Consider the following 23,310-nt stretch of genomic DNA (forward strand, 5'->3'; position numbering starts at 1 on the left):
TTGGTGACCACTGCAGTGAACCAATAGCCAGCCTACATGGACCTGTCCAATCCACAGCTGAAAGACAGTCGCTGGCACAGCGTGATTTGTTCTCTCAGAGGAAGCTCATGAGTTCAATACAGGGACTGCAAAATGCTAATGGTCACCAATATTGAGCCCAATTCTGAGTCAATAGACAGAAATGTCATGTAAAATGATGTCGCATCATCACTGTCAATGTGATAAGGATGAATAGAAAATATAAACAGATTCCATGCAATTTGGAAGCAAGTCAATGTCTGGCCAATGTACTGTAATTTCTCCTATCTCCGGTTATTGAGCCAATGGTTTACAAGATCTTGCACATCACATATTGAACTGGGAACTGAGACATAATCGACAGTAACTTGATACATTGAAGATCATTATTTAGCTGTTGTACACTAGATCATCCAGGTGTGAGATTCTTTTCAGAATATAAATACTGTTCAAGTTGATCAAGAAAAGGTTGCAGAAATGCATAGAATGTGATGGAGGAAAGGGTCTCAACTCTCATCAACTCTTCCTCAACCCTGAGTCAGATAACACAATTCCATAGAAGTTTTCTTTTACAGCTCTGTCAACCAGTATTGATTCAATCTCTCATTGTCACACTTCAACAGTTTTCTAATCCTCCACTAATGAATTAAATTAAACCAGTCACAGTCACCGGGCACAGGTCAATGGAGATACAGTAGAAAGACAGGCAGCAACATGCATGGTTGGAAAGGCCATCTCTTGCAACTTGTGTTCACCTATGCTTCCAAGGCAAATTTGCGAAACCACATGATTCAAATGCCCTTTATATATAATTGAGATGCCATTATGAACCTATACTTAATTTCTTTAATGTCACTAAACGCACAGTGCTTAAGTTATTACTGGATTAATGTTGTAAAGCATATGAATTTGATATGATGTTGACTTTATTGATTATTGTTAACTTAAACCCCCTCACCTCAGCATGCTATCTCTAACACCATGCTTTCAATTATAAAAATAATCATCTCACAGCCTTCATTTCTACATTTGTCAATAACAACAACATTACATTGAAAGGCAAGGTGACATGTTACTAGGGAACAAAACTGTGAAGAGTGACTGCATCCAGTTGAAGCAGGACGCATGTTATTAAGGCATGCTGGGTTATTCTTCTGGCCCTTTGTGAGAGGCCTGAGATATTCCTCCACTCCACCAACAGCTTCCAGTGGGCAGCCTCCTGATCCCTCCCAATGTGCCACCTCTCTCCATATCTGACATGCACACTGAGATCTCTTATTTAGTTTCACTTGTGTAAATGTCAAAATCATTTGTCAAGGGAACAACATACATACAGCAGGGGAGCATACAGCTCTGACTATGGGGTTGTATTTACAAGGAATTGATTTGTCTGAACCTGCTTTGAGCTTTTCGGTCATAACAACTCACAACCAGAGGGGAAGTCCAGGTGGGGAGAGGAGGGCAGGAGGAAGAAAGAAAAAGAGAAAAATGTGTTTGCCAGAAATGGTCCCTAATTAGTGAGGCGTGTTATCTTCTGTGCAGGGATTGTTTAATGTCTCGGCCCACGCCGCATATGAGAACGAGCTAGCTGAGAATCAGCAGCTTCCAATTAGGGTGGGTTGGAAATAATGTGTCTGAATTCTCTCTGTGCAGCTGCTTGATTGTATGCTTTTTTGGCCTGCAAATGAAATGCAGTGAGGTGTCTTCACTGACGCAGAGTCTGGTAATTTGCAACCGGCTGTGCCTCTCTCTCAGCTGTCAGGTAAATGCCACAGAAATGATTCTTCACTCTTCAAGTATCTTCAATCCACAACAATATCTCGCAAAACAATAATTACATCTAAAACACCCATATCATTAGGTCCAGTAAACCAAACTATTGAACAGCGTATAGGCTACTGTATTGTCAATTGACAGTTTTCCATTCTGAAGCAGTGTGTATTATTATTTGTTAGGATCAGCTTTCCTTTGCAGATGGTCCCCCAGTGGTGGACTTTCTATGGAGTGAAGGATTTCAGAGAAAGAAAAAGCCAGTGGATCACAATCCATCTCCCCTGAGTCCCTTGGATGAGTCATCTGTGTGCGCAGTGCAGGGGAGCTGAGGTGAGGAGGAACGTGTTCTGGGGCGAAGATACAAACAGTTGGTTCTCACTAGTGTAGAGCAACACCATTGCTCCCATCATGGGCCGTTGTCATGACAGTTGCACACGCATGTGGCAGAATGCTCTTTGTAATAGGTTAGATGTTAAAGCCCAAACCCCATGCATTACATTTTCTTTGTGGTGACAGTTTAATAATGCCTGTCACAGGAAGTTGGTGCCACCTTAACTGGGGAGAACGGGCTCGTGGTACTACCCGGAGCTGAATCAGTGGAATGGTATCAAATATATCAAACACATGGTTTCCAAGTGTTTGATGCCATTCCATTTGCTCCGTTCCGGCCATTATTATGAGCCATTCTCCCCTCAGCAGCCTCCACTGGCTCCTGTGTCTTTGTTTCCCATGCGCTCGACACCCACCCATGTCTCTGAGATGTGAGCGTGGAAGAGAAGAAAAAAAACAGCCTAATTATCACACTCACTTGATAACACAAAGCATTTGTTAGCGTAGTGATTCATAGAGATGAGAGTTAGTACAGAAAGCACAAGATTCAATAAGGTAAAGATGTACATGATCTTGAAATAAATCAATTTAGCTCCTTATAACCAGCTTACAATATCCTTGCACAAGCGTTTACCTGACTTGGTGGTAATATAGTCCAGATTTAAACAGTTATTTAATAATAATGGTTTAATAATGGAGAATAAACCTACATTACAACTCTTTAATTAGACAAGCACGCTAAACCAATACAATATTTACAACCAGAAGTTCTGACATTCTAAGCCACAAAACATAATAACAAGTAGCCTAATCACAATCAACTCCCAGGATCAATCAACTCCCAGGATCAATCAACTCCCAGGATCAATCAACTCCCAGGATCAATCAACTCCCAGGATCAATCAACTCCCAGGATCAATCAACTCCCAGGATCAATCAACTCCCATGGCCATTAGGATCATAAATGTGAAAATACATGTTCAGTTTTCCACCCAGATAATGTGCTACTACCAGTCAGTTTGGATTAAACCATTGTAGAGAATGAAACATAAACATACAGAGCATTGTGAATGAGCTGTTACATTGAGCAGACTGTGCTCATTGATAGATGTCAGGTTAAAGAGTGTTTTGTAATAGAATAAGCAGCAGACAGTTGATTTAAAGGCATATTATCTCATTCAAAGGGGAGAAATTCTGATCTCCATTATGCTTGGAAAGTTGTCCTTGATACTCTGAGATATTTGTCAAAGCCACGTTCACAGTACATGGTTTTCACCATCACACATTTACCTCTACTGTCACAAAGAATTACAAGTATCGCAAATTGGCAACAGCAATTCCCGTCAGACCAATCAGCGTAATAGAAGGTAATGGGGAACAAAAAAAGCAAAACATGGCATTTGAAACTGAAATTGAAACAATATTAGAATTGTGAAAGCAGAGAGCTGAATGTAATTCTGGTGACTTTCCAGGAATCAGACACAGCTAATGACAGGGTAGCTACCACAGTAAAGCAGCTAGTCCAGAGGGGAGATACCAAGGAGCCAAATGACAGAGAGGAGGATCTATTTTAGCTCTTTTTTCACCTGGCATGGAAGCCAAGCAAGCAGTGGCCTTTAGCAAGGTTAAGCAGTGTCATAGTTAGCCGTGACCATGTAAAATGTCACCAAGAGACAGAGTGAGGTTTGCTAGTCATAGCTGTGTAGACAATGCCCATGGGAATGAAGTGTCAAGCTCTAATGCATTGAAGAGGGATAATTGCAGTCATAGCAACACATAACTGTCTAATTACTTTAATTGGACAGGGTCCATTTGAATAAGATAATTGCTATTAACCTGGTACTCAATGACTCTCCCGCTGCAGTCGTGGAACGACCCTGCTGATCATTTCCTGATAAAGTATATAGCCTATTTGACTCAGCCAAGTCCATAAATCAACACATATCTTCTTCATCACCATGATCAAAATAAGTATTCTGGTGTGTAACCATGTTTCAATTAACAGAGGTACTATCCTTTGGACAGAGTGAAAATGACAACAGAACGTTTCCATTCTGATGCATTCTTTTGTAGCAAATTTGGGTCAGCTTCGGGAAATGACTATCTATAGGGCCACCCTTGGATGGTTGGTGTATATTTGCGGATGTACAAATAAGGAATATTTGCGGATGTACAAATAAGGAACGCTGTCCGTAAAACCTGTAGTATGATTTGAAACGGTGAGTGACTCCGTTTAAAAGCTCTGCAGCGGGAGAGTCATTGAGTTTGATCATGGTGATGAAGAAGATATGTGTTGATTTATGGACTTGGCTGAGTCAAATAGGCTATATACTTTATCAGGAAATGATCAGCAGGGTCGTTCCACGAAAAGAGTGCCTTTTGCATCCCTTTCAAATTATAAGTAGAAATTGTTCACCAATGTTGAATTTTAAAAGCCTGTTATATCAAATGAAGTGCCATGTGATAGACAAAATTCCAAAATTAAGATTTTTTATATAAATAAAGACTTAGTAAAGTGCAAAAAATCTGCACTTTGACATGTCCCTCCGTGCACAATATGTGACTTCTTTGAAGATTTTCATGGGGCGGCAGGTAGCCTAGTGGTTAGAGCGTTGGGCCAATAACGGTTGCTAGATCGAATCCCAGAGTTGACAAGGTAAAAAGCTGTCACTCTGCCCCTGAACAAGGCAGTTAATTCACTGTTCTTAGGCCATCATTGTAAATAAGAATTTGTTCTTAACTGACTTGCCTAGTTAAATAAAGTTTAAATAAAAAATACAAATAAAAAAACACAACCCCAAAATTCACCATCATTGTAAAGCCCTAGTTATTTTGTTACTTTGACAAAGTCATTTCTGAAGATTGTTATTTATTAGTGATTAATTTACGTCTGTCCCTCATTTTAAGGTCAACCCTGTTACGTGAACTGAACTCTCATTTCAATATGAAGTTGTACATGTGCTCTTTATGACAGAATGCAAAAATTTGTTGAAATCTAAAGTCGTTTTTTTTTACCAGGTTACACTTCTCAAAATGCACTAAATTGGAGCAATAGATTCATTGATGGGAACACAGTCCCAACCGTCACTGTACATATGTTTAGGGTTATAGTCGAAGTATGAGAGCTCTGTGTGCCCGCTCAACACAAATAACCCCATCCAGAAACCAACAAAGTGTCTCCGTCTCTCCACAGGGCAGGAGTCTACATGACAGAGCATGTGAAGCCGCAGCACTCCTTCAGAAGGGTGAGACCGGTTTTGGTGACGAAGGGAGTGGACGAAGTCTGCTGGGCTTTGGAGGTCATCCTTCGGTCCTCTGTGACGTCTGGGGGAAAAAAGAGACATTATCATCCACATCAGCATTGTTAATGTTGTTATCATATTTTAACTTGGTTTATTCAATGCGTCTTGGACTAACTGCACAAAAGGAATCTTCATATTAGAGCCTTGACTAACAGCACTATGGTAACACATTTGCACATACCTTTTTTCTTCAAGGTCTTGGGGAATTTAGACTGCAAGAAATCAGCCATTTCTTTGTCCTCCTCTCTCTCCCTGTTGAAGGAGATATAGTGGTATGAGCACAGTTAACACAAGGTAAAATCTTCCTATATCTTTCACAGCCACTGTTGCCATAAAACACAGTCATACACAAGCATGCACACACAAAATAAATAAATAACCAACTGGATAGAGACAAAGAGGCATAGAGGCTCCGACATTTGTTCATGTGTGGATGGTGTGAATTCACTTTAACAATGTATCATTTTCTCTTCATGATTTTCTAATGTCAACATCACTTTACTGTAAATGATTAAGTATCTGCTCCCCACCTATCACCCAGCTTTCTGAGAGCTGTCAAAAGTGTCACTCAGACTTGTAGTCAGAGAAGCAGGGATGCCTGACATGCAAGACAGCTAATTTAGCGCTGTAAACAAATGCAATGTGGAAGGGGCTTGCTTCCTCTGTGTGACTCACTGTCATTTACACTAAATATACACTGAGCAACACAACGCTCAGCCCAGCCTCTAGAGAGAATACAATACTCAATAAAACACAGAAGTGAAAAATACCCTTTTAAATCCACCTCAACAGATCGATCGCGTGGGTTTAATTCACATTGACATGGAAGAATGTTCACCAACTGGCTCAGATACAGTATGACTCAGAGGTGACAACAACTGAGTCACGAATATTAATGGTCACTAGATGCTACTTCGGCAACATGGATAGTTACATGGAAAGGCCCTTGCCTTTAAGAACATGGCCCAACCCTCCTTGCCTTTAAGAACATGGCCCAACCCTCCTTGCCTTTAAGATCATGGCAGCACTCACCTGAGCCTCTCAAACTCCACGTCATCCACCAGGAAGTCCCTGGTCTCCACCAGCTTGTGGATCTGCTGCAGCAGCTCCTCCTCCCTCTGCCGGTCCTCGTTGGATTTGTCTGTGTCTGGAGTCATACAGACAGTATAGTCATGGAGTGGTCATACAGCAGTCACAGACAGTTCATATAGTAATCATAGATGTTAGGAATCATTAAGCATTCATACAGCTCCAGTTCAAGATTAAGAACCAGACAAATTCATCTTAGGCTGATGGATCTGTAACCACCAGATGACTGTGCATGGTGTTCCTGTTATAATACTGAGAAAGTGGCGTGGACAGCATTACCACTGGATCTAACTTACCAAATGTGAGATAATTCAGAGAGAGGCTGGGGCTGAAACATTGAAATGATAAGCTGAGATAATGAGGATGTTGTGCTCCAAATCTTCTGCTTGTTTGTCCTGCAAATCCTTTATTATTGGCTTTCCTAGAGCACTACCTGGACCATAAGCCCTTTTGATGCAGATATTCCCTCATTTTCTGGCACAGCGAGTGTGTGTGCTCTCTATAATGTGAATTGAACACCTCACACAGAGAGTCACCTCACACAAAAAAGATGCCATCTAGAAACCAAAAGGGTTCTTTGGCTGTCCCCATAGGAGAACCCTTTCCACAGAGGGTTCTACATGGAACTCAAAACGGTTCTACCTGGAACCAAAAAGGGTTCTACCTGGAACCAAAAAGGGTTCTCCTTGGAACCAAAAAGGGTTCTCCTATGAGGACAGCCGAAGAACCCTTTTGGAACCCTTTTTTCCCCTAAGAGTGTATGGTAGCCTACCTGAAACAGACACCAGCTTCTGAAGTTCTTTTTTCAGCCGTGTGATTTCCTTGCAAAGCTGAATGTCGTCCATCCTGAGGAAAAAAAATGGAGGAATCTATTTCATTCTCAATCATAAACCACATTGATATACTTCAAAGGCAATCTCTTCACAGCCGTTTAGTATGACCCAGGGGAAGAGAACCCAGGACGAGGTGAGAATCGGATCCTGTCACGTATCGACTGTCAGTACAGTGGCTGTTCTTCTCCATGTACCACACTTAGGTCTGACACTCAGGAATCAATCCTAATTGCTCTTATTGACAGACCAACTGAATCCCATACAGAATGCTTCCATACAGAGGACGGAGAGATTGTAGTCTTAAAGATACAATCATGCTGGCTCCAGTGTTGAGTGGTCTCTCTGAAGACACTGTGGCTTGCATGTATAACCCCACACTAGGGTTAACACTTAAGGACAGACAGTCACTACAGTCAGACAGATCCTGCTGGGCAGTAATAAGGGTTGTGACATAGAGGACCTTCTGATGTGATCACCCTTCCCCTGGGACCACAATGTGCCAGACAACCCTGCAGGTGTCCTGTCTACTGAGGCATAACTTTCCTCAAGCTCTCAGCTTCTGCAATAACTCCTCTATTAGAACGTGATCAATATAACAACAGCGAATTATAGCAATTAAAAAAGAATTGCTGCTGAGTGAAAAAACTGTCTGACAGGCAGGCAGGCAGAGCTAGGAGAGATACTCTACATGAGTGTAAAGATAATGACTTTTATTTCAAAATAACTTTTGGTGACTCGAACACAGTACATTTAAATGGCCAAATACATAGTAGAATGTAATGCTATAGAATTTAAGCGATTTCCCATTTCAGCTTGGTAAACAGACATGATAACAATAACCATATTAGCCTATCCTACAGACAGAAACCACTTCAGTGGAAATGGCGAACTGAATTAGCTTTCTCCTCTTCTCAGGTGGACTGAAATTATTGTTGGCTGAGGGTTTATTAGCTGAATTAACTCTGATACCACAGGGCCTCTGAGAATGAGTCACTCCCAATCTATCGGAGCTGCAGCTGCATCATATCTCATTTCACTAATTGACTCAGGTAGGGAGGTTTAAGTAAACAATACTGGTCAGACACTGAGGCTCTGGATAACTGGGCTTTTCCTTCGGACAATAAGAGGAAAATTAACTCCTAGATACACATGCCCCAAGCCCTTTCAGCACAGGAAATGTGTTATTATTTTCAAGCCACTTCACAGGAGTGACCAATACAGTACCTGCATCACAGCTTATTTGCATTGAAATTGTCTACGTGCTTTAATATGGATTCACTTTGTATTGACCTGTCATTGTGTCTGAAGCTGCATCCCACATTACACGTTCACAATAAAGCACCTTGTGGTGCCTACAGCATTGAAGAATACACGCTGAACTGCATACACCTAATGCACTGCATGCAAATGAGAGTTCTCATTTAATTCCATAAGTAAACCATGTCATGTTCGTTTTTAATTTCACTTCCACATACGTAGATAAGGAAACAAGCTACTTTACACATCAGAAACCTAACAGTAATTACTTTTCCACATGAACAAAGGTACATTGCTTGTTATTATGCTATCACTGTTCAGTTTCTCTCTGTTACAGCTGTGGTCAGCCTTGAAAAGACCTTGAGCTCTGCAGCGACTGGCGTCAATATGCTCCTGTCCCTGGAGATGAAAGACAAGGAATCACAGAAACAGTAAGAAGTGAGAAAAGCTCTCTGTGCCGCTGTGCTCATCTACTTAATGGTGAGCGGAAGTGCGGTTATTTACCAGGCCAATAGTGATTATTGTTCGTGTAGAGCAGTGTTAGTGTTCAGTAATCATACTGATTCTCACAGAAATCCCATAGGATGTTTTACTTTGATTAAAGGGTTTCTTATATGTAAGCTCCAACCCAGAAAGGTCTTGACGAGGAATAGTGAGAATGTAACCTACTGTATGCATCGGTGCACATCTCCCCAGCAACTGGACCTCCCCATACCCAGCATCATTATCTTTTCTCTGAGTCTCTCCCCTCTTTCCCCTGCACATGTCACAATAATGAAGAAGAAACATTACAGCCAAGGGGATCGGACTGAGAGGAGTATAAAACCGTTTGTTTTTAGAACAAAGTCCATGTGCAGTGTTGAGACAAGTGTACGAGCTGAGCTGGTAGACTAATAGGACAGCAGACAAAGTGCTGCTGTCCTCTACACAGTATTCACCTTCATGCACAATCGCTAGGTGCTGTCATATGTGGAGCGTCACCAAGTCCAAGGTGATCAACTCTATTGACCCCTGTGAAAACCTACTACAGTTCAACCACAACCCATTCCACAAGGAGCCAGGGCATGGATGTTATGTGTGAGACTGAAAAGGCCCAAAATGTGTATCCTGTTCTTCTACCTCATACTAGAGGGCTTTGATAAATCACCAAAAGATGTCAGAAACTGAGTGTTGGTGTGATTGGATAGTTATTTAAAAAAATGCTCACATGTATCTTAGTTCTGATTCCCTCCGTACTAGAACATCACGTATCCGCTCGATTCTGAAAAGCTCCCCTTCAATGTGATCTATTGTGATGGTGGAGTCCGCCATTGAGACAATGTCTTCCTCTGCTGGGAGAGAAACAAGAAAACAAAGATACACTATATATACAAAAGTATGTGGACACCCCTTCAAATTAGTGGATTCAGATATTTCAGCCACACCCACTGCTGACAGGTGTATAAAATCGAGCACACAGCCATACAATCTCCATAGACAAACATTGGCAGTAGAATGGCCCATACTGAAGAGCTCAGTGACTTACAATGTGGCACCGTCATAGGATGCCACTTTTCCAACAAGTCAGTTCGTGAGCAGCCGCACACAAGCCTAAGATCACCATGTGCAATGCCAAGCATCGGCTGGAGTGGTGTAAAGCTCGCTGCCATTGGACTCTGGAGCAGTGGAAACGAGTTCTCTGAAGTGATGAATCACGCTTCACCATCTGGCAGTCTGACGGACAAATCTGGGTTTGGCAGATGCCAGGAGAACGCTACATACAGAAATGGTTTGTTGAGGTGTGGAAGAACTTGACTGGCCTACACAGAGCCCTGATCTCAACCCCATCAAACAGGCCTAATCGCCAAACATCAGTGCCCGACTTCACTAATGCTCATGGAAGCAAGTCCCTGCAGCAGTGTTCCAACATCTAGTGGAAAGCCTTCCCAGAAGAGTGGAGGCTGTTATAGCACCAAAGGGGGGACCAACTCCATATTAATGCCCATGGTTTTGGAATGAGATGTTCAACCAGCAGGTGTCCACATACTTTTGGTCATGTAGTGTATTAGCAAGTTATTCTACTGCTAAATTGACATAGTACTGTGCATTAGCACGAAAATGGGAACAAATGACTGCTTATTCTGCTCACGCCAGCTATCCCAGCACAACATGATTGTGTCATAGAAGAGAGGCCAGAACAGAACTCCTGTCTTTTCAAGTTAAGTTTCATTTGTCACATTCACAAGTACAGTGAAATGCTTAACTTGCAAGCCCTACCCAACAGTGAATTATTCAATATCAAACTAACTAAGACAAACTAACTAAGAAAAAACTAAAACATGAGAAAAAATAAATTTACTATATACAGGGTCAGCACCAAATGTACAAGGATACTGGAGTATTGAGGTAGATATGTAAATGTAGGCAGGGATTAGGAAAAGTGACTGGTACCTGGATAAATAATAATAATAAACAATAACAACAATAGTAAACAGTATGGCAGCAACATAAGTAGTGGGTGTGTGTCTTCAGCCTGCCTTAATTACAGCATGTGTGCAGCACGCTTCCTGGGTTTCCTCCCCCAGTGGGACAGCATGAAGGGAACGTGCCTTTCTGAGTGGCACACTGCCAGGCTGGGCAGAGACTCAGTGGTGCGGAGACTGGGATGGCATGACGGCAGATCTCGCTAAACAGTTGACTTCAGGATATTGATACATGCCTGAGTTTCATGAACAATGAGAAATAATCTCAGACAATGAGAAGGAAGACAGAATCAGTGACAATTAAAGTAGGAAAGAGATGCTGAGCACCCATGGACTAGTACATTTCTAGAATCTATAATGAACTGGTTAAGGTCATCAGTTAAGTAGACTCGTGCAGTCTCATTAACATTTCCTAATTTGGCAGTGGTGCCAGGAGGGGGCCGGTCTGTTTCATTGGTCATAGTCTGTGAAGCGCTGTGATTGCTATCCGTGAGGAGATCCTGGTTTACCAAGATGATATGACACACTGAATATAATCATCCCCATTATAGTCATCTCAACCTGCAATGGCTTAGAACTGTCAAACACTATACATATGGAAACAACGCATAACTAACTGGTGCATGAACGTATATTGGGCAACTACAACAATAAATCATAGAGAAACTCAAAATACCAACATGTGAGAAATACTGTACTTTATTAATGTTTCAATGGAACCCACCAAAATCATACAATTATTTAATCAAAATACATTTCACCAAAATCAAGGTTTCATAATTATTGGCACTCATTTAGTACTTAGTGCCACCACCTCTGGCAGGGATAACAGCATGTTCTTTTCCTGTAATGTTTGACAAGGTTAAGGAACACATTTGGAGGGATTTTGGACCATTCCTCTATGCAGATCCTTTCAAGATCCTTCACATTCTTGGGTTTGCGCTTATCAACTGCCCTCTTCAACTCAGCCCACAGCCATGGCAGAACATTGATTTTGTTGTCACATAACCATTTCTGTGTGGATCTTGAGGTATGTTTTGGGTCATTGTCTTGTTGGAAAGTCCACATACGGCCAAGTCCCAGCCTTCTGGCAGAGGCAACCAGATTGTCAGCCAAAATTGCCTGATACTTGGTGGAATTCATTATGCCATCAATCTTAACCAGTGGCCTTGGATCTCTGGAATTATAACAGCCGCAAAACATCACTGACCCACCACCATATTTCAACGTGTGTATGAGGTGCCTCTCCTTGTATGCGTCTCTGTTTCAACGCCAAACATGCCGATGTTGTATCTGACCAAAACGTTCAATTTTGGTCTCATCTGACCAGAGCACCTTCTTCTAATCATAATTTAAATGAACTCCAAGCACTTGCGTCTGTGTCTTGGGGTCATTAAGGGCTTTCTTCTGGAAACCCTTCCAAAGAGCCTGTGGTTGTGGAGGTGGCGTCTGAAGGCCTGCAATTCTTTCACAGTGATTCTTGGGAATTTTGTTGCTTCTCTCACGATCCTCCTCCCTATCCTGGGGGGCAAAATGCATTTGCGTCCTCTACCCGTGATGATTTCAACTGTTCCATATCTTTTGAATTTTTAAATAATTGCCCTGGCAGTGCTCAGTCATATATTCAATAGTTTGTGGATTTTCTTGTAGCCGTTACCAGATTTACGAAGGTCTACGACCATCTGTCCCTTTTGAACTGCCAGTTCTTTTCTTTATGGTGTTGGATGACAAAGGGATATTGCATGCGTGTTACCTCATTTTTATACCCTAGTGAAAAAGCAAGTGATGTAATGGCTCAATATAGTTCCTTAACACTTAGATCAACTTAAATAAGTGGAATATAATTCCTGGTTTAATTTTGGTAGATGTTATTTACAATAATATTTAAGGGTGCCATTAATTGTGAAACCTTGATTTGGAGGACATTGATTTTTAATTAAATCAATAAATGATTTTGGTGAGTTCCATTGAAACATTAATAAAGTACAGTATTGTTCACATGTTGGTATTTTGAGTTTCTCTATAATTATATTGTTTATATTTTTTAAGTATTGTTTGTGCATTGCCAGTCAGGGGTGCCAGTAATTTTGGAGCCCACTGTAGATTCCTCTTCATTTGGACTAGAATTGTTCCATCCTACAACAGACGATGGGTTGGATAATTGGAATAAACCATCCATTGCTCAGTGTAAGGCTCTACAGACTTGCACTACACTGGCTGGGGATAAGTGAAAGAATTGAATATGATGGCGAGGGGAATTTGAGGCAGCTTGATGACAAATGACTCGGATCTCAGTTTTGGATTAAAGGCTGAATGTCCTTCTTTCGTCTATTGTTACAGAGGGGCTTTTCTGATCCAATGCTATTGTGTTCTTAGTTAACATTAGTTTAATGAGGCAACTCAAGACACCTCCCATAGTGAACTGCCCTGAAGAGTCAACAACTCCCTCTGACCTCCAGCCGCCCAGGTAGACTCCTCACCACTATGTAATCCTGCAGCCCACTGAAAGCCCAGTAATGCACCACTGCTGTTAATCCTGCAGCCTCCTCACAGACCAGCTATGACTCCTCCAACAGTGCTGCAATTAGCTCTTAATTACTTCACCTTGTCAGAAAAGACAACATTAGGTGAAAACAGAGGCCAAATCACTAGGCTAATGCCATCAAAAACACACACATCATCATTAGCATTTTAGCAGCTCCTGCTAGTTTCTTTTTTCAATGGATCTTCACTAATTACACATTTTGAAGAAATCCTCAGTGCAAGCTTGACGTCTGTGTTTTGATCGTGGGTTGCCTGCTGTGTGTGCCTTCCCCGGAGGCAATATTCTGCCCCTATTGTGAAAATTGCTCCTCACAATTGGATTTCAAAATGTCATTTTGGATTACCAGAGCTTTACCAGGGCTGTGTGTGGCTGGCTGTACTCCGTTCCTGTTCACCTTTTTAGAGACTCATCACTGTCTCTTCCTGTGTCACCTGTGAAGAGTCACAGCTAGAGGCAAAGGTGAGTCATATCCTCACACTGTACAGACAGATTAACACAATGAGTTAGGACAGCAGTTTCACGTCTTCTTTTAGGATACCATTCCACTATACTGAGCCCCTCTGCATACCCCAAAAAACTAAGAGCAAGTTAAAAAAACGACTACTTCAACCTCAGCTCTAACACCTTCGATTTTCATAATTTGCCTACTAATTTCAAGCAAGGTCGCCTTGCCGCCCCCAGCCTTCAGATGTAATTTTAACGTGTACTCCCCTGCCTTCTGCACTGCACACCCACTACCGGATTACGTAAAGATCCTGTGAACGTTCGCTCTGTTCTATGCCTTGTTGCACCAACTTCTCTTTTCAGAAAATAATTCTCACTCTCAGATCTAATCTATCTATCTTTCATCACGAGTCTTCCCGTCCTGGCTTTTACTCCTAAAGGCAGTAACATTATCCATGTTCATGTAATGATTCTACTAGTACAGAAGAAAACAGACATTACACAAGAATATCAGATCACTAGTCCATTCCACTCACCAATGAGTGTCCTTAACCCAGTCAAGTGTTGTTCAAGGGTTGTTCATTTTATGATCAGCACATGGACCAGAGTAACATTAAGCCTTATAGCCATGAAGAATATGACAACACTTTGATCTAATCTGAATTATTGCAAGTATTCAATGTATAGGTGGAGCTCAGTTTGAGTATCATATAAATCTCCATAAAGTCTCCAAATCACAAAACATTTTGGATTTTTGTAAAGAAAATCGACTAAAACGTTACGATTTCAGCACCACGTTCTATCAAACTCAATTTTTCCTCATGCAAAACAAACTCACACTAGAATAGATAAAAAGGCAGCCCGCATATATACAACTTTCTATGGCATGTACTGTATATAATTAAGCATTTTGCAAAGGCTCACCCTTCTTATCGGCTTGTCGATCAAATTTGGTTCGTTCCAAAGACCCATATTGTTTGAAGGATTTTCTCTCCTTTTCCATTTCTTCGGTTTGAACGACTTCAGGCTTGATAATGCTAAATCAGTAGCAGATTAATACCCTTAGCCTACTTTAGGCAATTTGAAAATGAAATTACACGGCGCAGCCTATTTATTTACGTGGCCACAACGAAACACCATCACCACGTGGAGAATACATGTTGAACGTCGGCTGTGTATTTGCAGAATACAGTGTGATTTCAGCACCACGGACACAGCTCGAGTCGGATCACGATAGTATAACGTGAAGCGCCACCTTGTGACTTGCAAAGGTAAGGTTTGGAGGGGATCAATATTCCACCACCTCAAAACATTTTAAGAATGAATAGCATTCACATGTGATATCAACTTCCACCATTCATTTTCCATCATGCCTGATTGAGTTAATGCAGGAGCTGACATGATTTCATCCTGCAGGGCCCTTGAGGACTGACTGGTGAGGGAGCAGATGGTGCTGCTGTATAGGAAGCATCATCTGTGTTCACTGAATGGGGCTGTCAGCCAGCTCTGTCTGGTCTGTCGAGACTGGGCTGGCAGCAAGTGCTGCCTCTGGCCAGTAGGTGGAAGCACTCCAAACCCAGGGCAGCGTCACTTACCCTATAAGCTGATCCAGCAGCTGTGTACACACAGGGACTTCAGACTAAAGTCCTCAGTAGAGAGCAGTATCCTATAAGTCTACAGTCCACAGACAGATACAAATATAAAAGACTTCAGTCAATTTCATGAGGTGACAATCCCCCCCCCCCCCCCCCCCCAAAAAAAACATCTCTGTCTGATAAGGTCAGGATAGTGCGTGAGTAAGTCTACAGTATGAGGTGGACGTGAACAGAAGGACCCTCATCTGGGACCGACTGGTCCGGTTGGAAAACAAATATTTTACTTATGGCGCCTGCTCAGGCTGATAGCTCCTTATCACTCAACTGACTGTTCTCCACAGTCATGAGTCATGACAGACAAGGCCAAATACAAAGATTCAAGAGGAGTTCCACATACTGCTGACCTTTGCTTTGTTACATTAAGAGGCGTATTGATATTGACACAAGAGGCATTGGGTTTCCTGCTTGTGTTCTTTAAAAACACTACAAGACATTTGACGTTTGACACTACGCTGTTGTGAGGTATTGACATATACTGTCCACTGCATTGACTTACAATGTATCAATAAATATACTATAAACATTAGATAAACAAAATGTATTGTAATGCCAGTCATCAATATTTGAGAATGTCTTCAAGGCACAATAATACTAATCTTTTTATTGATATACTACTAGGCATTGGACATGTATATCAACCACTATGTAATGTATTGTTATATCCACTCCAAGCATTGTAAATTAGGGAGAGGTTTCAGGGAGAGGTGCTAAACTATATTAGTGTCTCTGGCTGATATGCTGAAGGAACAGTCAGGTCAAAATGGGCCATGTCACCTGTGGCAAGTTTGGCAAACATCCTTTGAAATACAAGATTAGCAAACACCATCTAACCTACAAGTTCAGCAACCAACAACAGATAGCTTCTAATACTTCCCCCACACAAGAGGCACTTAATGTTTAGTTAGGAAATTGACCCAAGGGGTGATTTCTACTACAGTTGAACAATACATAACATTTTCACAGTGGACTCAAGAGAGTAAGTATCCGTCATGGGAGAGCAGGCTAAACCACACATACAGGATGAGTCTGTTAGTCCAGAGTTGTCTCACTCAAATACCACACCTGCACTCAAGTGGCCTTATGTTACAGACAGTAAAGCTGCCTAACGTGGACTGTAGTAACACTCATAAGGACTCGCACAGTCACCTGCCAACACCTAATTCTCCGTTATTTGCTATCCAGAGTTTCTTGATAACTTATGCAAATGACAGTTTATCCTCATTCTGCATTCACAGTAGATCAACCTCCAGTGCAATAGGGAGGCTTGCAGTCCATGTGTTTAGTTTAACTGAAGAATGCTAAACGCCTTCTGGGCAGGTGGGGAATGCTAGAGCATTAGCACTAAATGAATAAAGCTGCAGTAATGGAGAATTAAAAAGCAATACTTGTTTTTCAATGAAACCAGCCAGGGACAGATTCACTTAGCAGTTTGTGGAGCAGCAAGAAGGCAGACTAAATGAAGAGTGACATGTCTGTAAGTGGTGGTGGAATCCTCCAGGAGCAGAATTGATACTGTCATCCTTCCATTATGTTGCATATTGTTCCTTAGGTCTAATGATTTATCCTCCTGCCCATGTTATCATTGCTCATCATCCTCCATGGCTTTCTCCAGCCAGTCTCTCTCCTGCTCCGACTCTGATTCGCTCACTTCACTGGTGTCAGCAGCGAGGAGGCGGGAGTAGTTGATCCTGCGTTGGCGTGGGGCTTTCCACTGGAGCAGGGGCAGAAACAGGCACCACAGGAGCAGAATCACCGCCACACCTCTGAATAGCACAGATACCCCAAACCTGTGGACAACAAACCCCCCGGCCATGCTGCCCAGCCCTGCCCCCAGGTCCAGAGAGAGGGCCTGGTAGACCCTCCTCACGCTCCTCTCCGTGCCCGGCGTGGCCACGTCCTCGCACTGCACCTGCACTGCCCACCAGAGGGCGCCACTGCTGAAGCAGCTCAGCACCTGGACAGGTATTGCAGCCCAGGGGCCCCACAGGAAGGAGTAGTAGAGGCACTGCAGGGCCAGGCAGGCCGTCCCCACCAGCAGCACCCTGCCTGGGCTCAGGAGCTTCGACACCCGGCCACTCAGCAGAGGGAAGGCGGCCCGGGAGAGCAACGCTACGGCTAAAGAGAGTCCCATGTGCAGCTCGCTGCTCCCATGGTCCTGCATCTGCCACAGCAGGAAGTCATCCACCGCAGACCCCGCCAGCCCCATTAGGAAGGTAGTGGCAGCACACAGCAGGGCACGGAGGTCCCCTCGCACCAGCTGTAAAGCTTTGAAGAGCCCAGTGGAGCGACTACGCTTCTTGTTTAGGTAGAGGGGCAGGAAGGCCACCACAGGCACGGCCAGGGTTGTCACAGCTGCATAGGAGTAGAAGTGGACAGCGCTCCTGGGTGTGTGTGAGCCAATGAGGCAGTCCAGGTGGCTCACCAGCAGTCCTGCACCACTCACCCCACACACTGCCCCAAGCAGCCCCCACACTCCTGTGCTACCATAGCGATCAGAGGCATCCACAAAATCCAAATACTCATACAGCCCATCGTCCACGGTCCATTCCAGAGGGGCGGCCATCAGCTCCCATATCGACACCACGATGAGGAGCATGAAGAAGAGCTGGTGCTGGACGTCCATAACTTTGAGGTTTCCCAGGAACTCTAAGCGGGCCTCATCCTTCTCCCTCTGCTTCTCCTTTTCTGCTGACCTGCTAACCCTCCTCACTGTGGGTGAAGTGTTGGAGGCACCATGGTGGGACTCTAAGCCATTTCTCTCCCCTCCTATACTGTGGTTGGCCACAGATACATTCACTTGTGACCATTGAGTAGTCACATTGTTGGAATGTTGCAGCTGGAGAGTAGTCACATTGTTGGAATGTTGCAGCTGGAGAGTAGTCACATTGTTGGAATGTTGCAGCTGGAGAGTGTAGGTTGTGGCTTTGCTCATTGAAACAGCGGAAGACATAGTGTCACTGGTTGTCTCTGTAGGTGAAGATTCATGTGCTGCTGACTGGGACACAATGGTAGTGTGGGTGGTAGGCATTTCACTGCCAACAACATGCACATAGTCACTCAGCTCTTCAGTGGGACTCACACTGAGGTGAGAGATGTTGCAGTGACTGGTCAGCGTCTCGACGCCTGTGGATGGGATGAGCAGGACGATGAGGGCTGCCCCTGCTGAACAGACCAGAGACCCTGTAATCACTGCCCTCCTCTTGTTGTAGTGTTTGGACAGAAAGCTGGCCAGAGGGCTCCAGACCAGGGAGATGAGATGTTTGGTGCTCATGAGAAGGCCCGTCATGGAGGGAGTGAGGCCCAGGTATCTGAGGTACAGGGTGAGGAAGGGGAGGATGCAGGCTCTGGCACAAGAATACAGGAAGTGGAAGATGCTGGAGAGGACTAGAGCACCCTTAATGTCGATCTGCTTGTTCCTCTTCATGGCTGCCAGCCAAGTGAACTCGCTGTCTCACAGACTATCTTCATACAGAACACACACTGTGAATAAACACAAATAATATGTATAGAAATCCATAAACATATTTCAAACAGTAGCTAACATGTACATTTACTATTTAATAATGCAATATAGCTTAAAATCAAGTATAGGTACATAGCAATCATATTTAACATTGAGGATGTAATCATGTTTTTATTTAACTTTATTTATTTAACGAATGCCTATTAGAAGAATTACTAAAATCACTTTAAATAAAGATATAATGGGCCATATGTCCCTAATCAAACCTTCAATAAAAAAACTGTAAGCTAATTCAATAGAGCCAAAAACAACCACTAACATCAGTAGTATACAATGGCTTACCGTCAAAAGGATGAATCAATTTTTCAGCGCAGCTGGTGTGTTTGAGGCTAGTCAATGCACCTGTTTCAACCGAAGCATGTCCACTCCGTCCATGTCCACGTCATATTTTACGGTAAACTGTTTTACACAACTTATTCTTTTTGAAAGTACTTTAATTAGCGTATGGTTATTCTTTGTGCGCGGTGATTTTGTCTCTGACTTTTAACGTCTCTTATATCGTTCTTAGCAGTTGTCACGAGCGCATACCACCTGATATCACCTCTCTGTAGTTGAAAAAGCAGTCGTACACCTTGCACGCATTAAGCTGTTTGTCTGCAGCGCCCTCAGGGCGTGAGGATGACAACTACGCGAGACAGGTAAAAGAAAAAAACAACTCAGGTAGTGAGTTTGTCCAGCCCTACATGATTAAATGAACTCATACAAAATATCCACACAGTCAAACTATGATATTCATTCTAAACATTTAAATCGGGTAAGATATAAGAAGAAATTTCCTCTGTGTTTACTAACACAGTGCATTCCTTTAATAGCATAGTGTAAACAGAACATTTATTGCAAACAAGCACTGTAGAAAGCGATCCAAATGAAATACATTCAAAACATCAACAATTCACTGGACTGTCCATTAGGAATTTGCATGGAAATATACAACTGATAAATATGTCTTTATACAGTCAGTATGCTGTGTTACAGAAAATTACAAAAGTTAGTTGTGTTTCAAGAATATGTCTGCACCTTTATAGACAGGAGTGACAGCTCTAAAAAAAAATGTACTGTGCCTGTTGAGCCCCACCCACACTACTAGGCATTGGCATTGATTAAGCTGAACCACAGTGCACCTGTCTATGGCCCATGACGTGAATGGGCAAATGTGGTGAGGGAATGAGCGTAATTCTCAAATTGAACAGTAATCTGCTCCGTCATGTCGTCTACTAGGCAGATGTTGCATCACTCAGAAACAAATAACCAGGGTGTTTACAGACACAAGATCATCCACATGTATTGATCACATTTTTACTAATACTGTAGAACTTTGTTCTAAAGCTGTATCCGTACCCATTGGATGCAGTGATCACAATATAGTGGCTATATCCAGGAAAGCCAAAGTTCCAAAAGCTGGGCCTAAAATAGTGTACAAGAGATGATATAAAAGTCACAGCAAAATATTTTGTGTGGATGATGTAAAAAAAGAATTGGGGTCTTACGTGATTAATGACGCTGCACTTAATGAATTTATGAAATTGCTTCTTCCAATTATTGATAAACATGTACCTGTTAAGAAACGGTCTGTTAGAACTGTCAAGGCTCCATGGATTGATGAGGAATTGAAAAACAGTATGGTTGAAAGAGATGAGGCAAAAGGAGTGGCTAATAAGTCTGTCTGTACATCTAACTGGCTGACTTACTGCAAACTGATAAATTATGTGACTAAACTCAACAAAAAGAAGAAGAAACTGTATTATGAAGCCAAGATCAATGATATAAAACACTGGAGTATTTTAAATGAAATTATGGGCAGAAATTCAACTCCATCTTTCATCAAATCAGATGGCTTATTCAGCACAAAACCATTCGATGTTGGCAATTATTTGAATGATTACCTCATTGGCAAAGTGGGCAAACTTTGGCAGGAAATGTCAACAATGAACAGTGAGCCATCATATTCATGCATAAAAAATAATGAAAGAAAAGCATTGGAAGTTTGAATTTTGTAAAGTTAGTGTGGGAGAGGTGGGAAAATTATTGTTATCGATCAATAATGACAAACCTCCTGGCAATGACAACTTAGATTGAAAGCTACTGAGGATGGTAGCAGACTCTATAGCCACTCCAATCTTTCATATCTTTAATCTGAGCCTAGAGGAAAGTCTTTGTCCTCAAGCTTGGAGGGAAGCCAAGGTAATTCAGCTACCCAAGAGTGGTAAAGCGGCCTTTACTGGTTCTAACAGCAGACTTATAAACTTGCTGCCAGCTCTTAGCAAACTGTTGGGGAAAATATGTGTTTGACCAAATACAATGCTATTTCTCTGTAAACAAATTAACAACAGACTTTCAGCATGCTTATAGAGAAGGGCACTCAACATGTACTGCACTGACACAAATTACAGATGATTGGTTGAAATAAATTGATAAGAAGATTGTGGGAGCTGTACCGTTAGATTTCAGTGCAGCCTTTGATATAATTGACCATAACCTGTTGTTGAAAAAACATGTGTTATGGCTTTTCAACCTCTGCCATATTGTGGATTCAGAGCTATCTAATAGAACTAAAAGGCGTTTCTTTAATGGAAGCTTCTCTAATGTCAAACATGTAAAGTGTGTTGTACCGCAGGGCAGCTCTCTAGGCCCTCCACTCTTTACTATTTTTACCATTGACCTGCCACTGACATTAAACAAAGTTGATTCAACCATATACACATCAGCAACCACAGCTAATGAAGTCACTGAAGCCCTAAACAAAGAGTTGCAGTCTTGAGGTGCCAGTAATAAACTGGTTCTGAACATCTCTAAAACTAAGAGCATTGTATTCGGTACAAATCATTCCCTAAGTTCTAAACCTCAGCTGAATCTGGTAATTAATGGTGTGGCTTTTGAACAAGTTGAGGAGACTAAATTACTTGGAGCTACTTTGGTTGTAAACTGTCATGGTCAAAACATATGGTCAGAACAGAGCGGCATGTCTTCCTCTTCATTGTAGTCAGAGTGTAATGACCGACGCTGGAGATGAGAAGCAGGTACGGGGAGTCAAACATTTAAACAGGAACAGACAGGTAACAGAACAGGAACAGCGTCAGCACACGGGTAAACAAAGACAAAAGAAAATGAATGCAGAAGCAGGGAACAGAGCGGGGAACCTGATAGATATGGGGAAGGTAATGACAGAGGTGATTGAGGCCAGGTGAGTCCACCTGGCCTGGGGGGGGGGGGGGGGGGGGGGGGGGGGGGGGGAGGAAGGGCGGGAGCAGGTGTGACACAGAGGGCTGATATAAAGGAGAGACCGACTGCATCACTTCTTCTTTTTATAAGAAACATTAACGTGTTGAAAATCCCAAATTGTTTGCATAGTCAACTTACACACACGTACCCCAGCAGACATGCCACCAGGGGTCTTTTCACAGTCCCCAAATCCAGAACAAATTTAAGAAAGCGTAAAGTATTATATAGAGCCCTAATCTTATATTGCTCAAATGAACAGCAAAACTGGTTTTAAAAAACAGATAAAGCAACCCCTCACGGCACAACGCCTCTCCCCTATTTGGCCTAGATAGTTTGCGTGTATGTACTGATATGTAGGCTATGTATGCGTTCAAAAAATAATAATTTGTTGTAGTTCTGTGCTTGAGCTGTTCTTGTCTATTAATGTTCTGTATTATGTCATGTTTTGTGTGGAACCCAGGAAAAGCAGCTGCTGCTTTTGCAACAGCTAATGGGGATCATAATAAAATTAAAATTACAATACATACATCTCTTTTTCATAAAACATATGTTAGAATTTTAAAACTAGATTTTATTGGGAAGGCAGATAAAACACTTTTTTATCAAAATAAATCCGTTTTGCATGTGAAAACACAGAATCTTACTCATTACTCCACGTGCATAACCAATGTCACTTTTGTTTTTAGCTTACTTCGCCATTGGTCAAAGCGGGGCACCTGGCTCACGCCCGGAATGGAGCCCGGGCCAAATAATCAAATCCCTTCAGTGGTTGATGCCAGTGAAGGTATTGATTGGCAGAGGCAGGATCTTGCACATGTATTTGCTCAGCCCCGCCTCCCTCTCCTTTCCCACACTGAACT

The 23,310-nt window shown here is 42.4% G+C and overlaps 2 protein-coding genes across 2 annotated transcripts; both read right to left on the reverse strand.

Moving 5' to 3' along the window:
* Nucleotides 1-5,323: 5,323 nt before the first annotated feature.
* Nucleotides 5,324-15,056, reverse strand: LOC120044611 (bMERB domain-containing protein 1-like). The gene is made up of 6 exons (XM_038989282.1): nucleotides 14,978-15,056; nucleotides 9,810-9,933; nucleotides 7,285-7,358; nucleotides 6,456-6,570; nucleotides 5,605-5,675; nucleotides 5,324-5,445 (listed from the first exon to the last, which is right to left on the reverse strand). Exons 1-6 carry the CDS (start codon nucleotides 15,054-15,056, stop codon nucleotides 5,324-5,326), a joined length of 585 nt encoding a protein of 194 aa, XP_038845210.1.
* A 1,175-nt stretch (nucleotides 15,057-16,231) lies between these two features.
* On the reverse strand, nucleotides 16,232-19,794 carry LOC120038968 (major facilitator superfamily domain-containing protein 6-like). The gene is made up of 2 exons (XM_038984499.1): nucleotides 19,514-19,794; nucleotides 16,232-19,188 (listed from the first exon to the last, which is right to left on the reverse strand). Exon 2 carries the CDS (start codon nucleotides 19,130-19,132, stop codon nucleotides 17,288-17,290), a length of 1,845 nt encoding a protein of 614 aa, XP_038840427.1. The 5' UTR covers nucleotides 19,133-19,188; nucleotides 19,514-19,794; the 3' UTR covers nucleotides 16,232-17,287.
* Nucleotides 19,795-23,310: the final 3,516 nt, after the last annotated feature.

The sequence above is a fragment of the Salvelinus namaycush genome, chromosome 3, assembly GCF_016432855.1.
Source record: "Salvelinus namaycush isolate Seneca chromosome 3, SaNama_1.0, whole genome shotgun sequence".
Classification (NCBI taxonomy): Eukaryota; Metazoa; Chordata; class Actinopteri; order Salmoniformes; family Salmonidae; genus Salvelinus; species Salvelinus namaycush.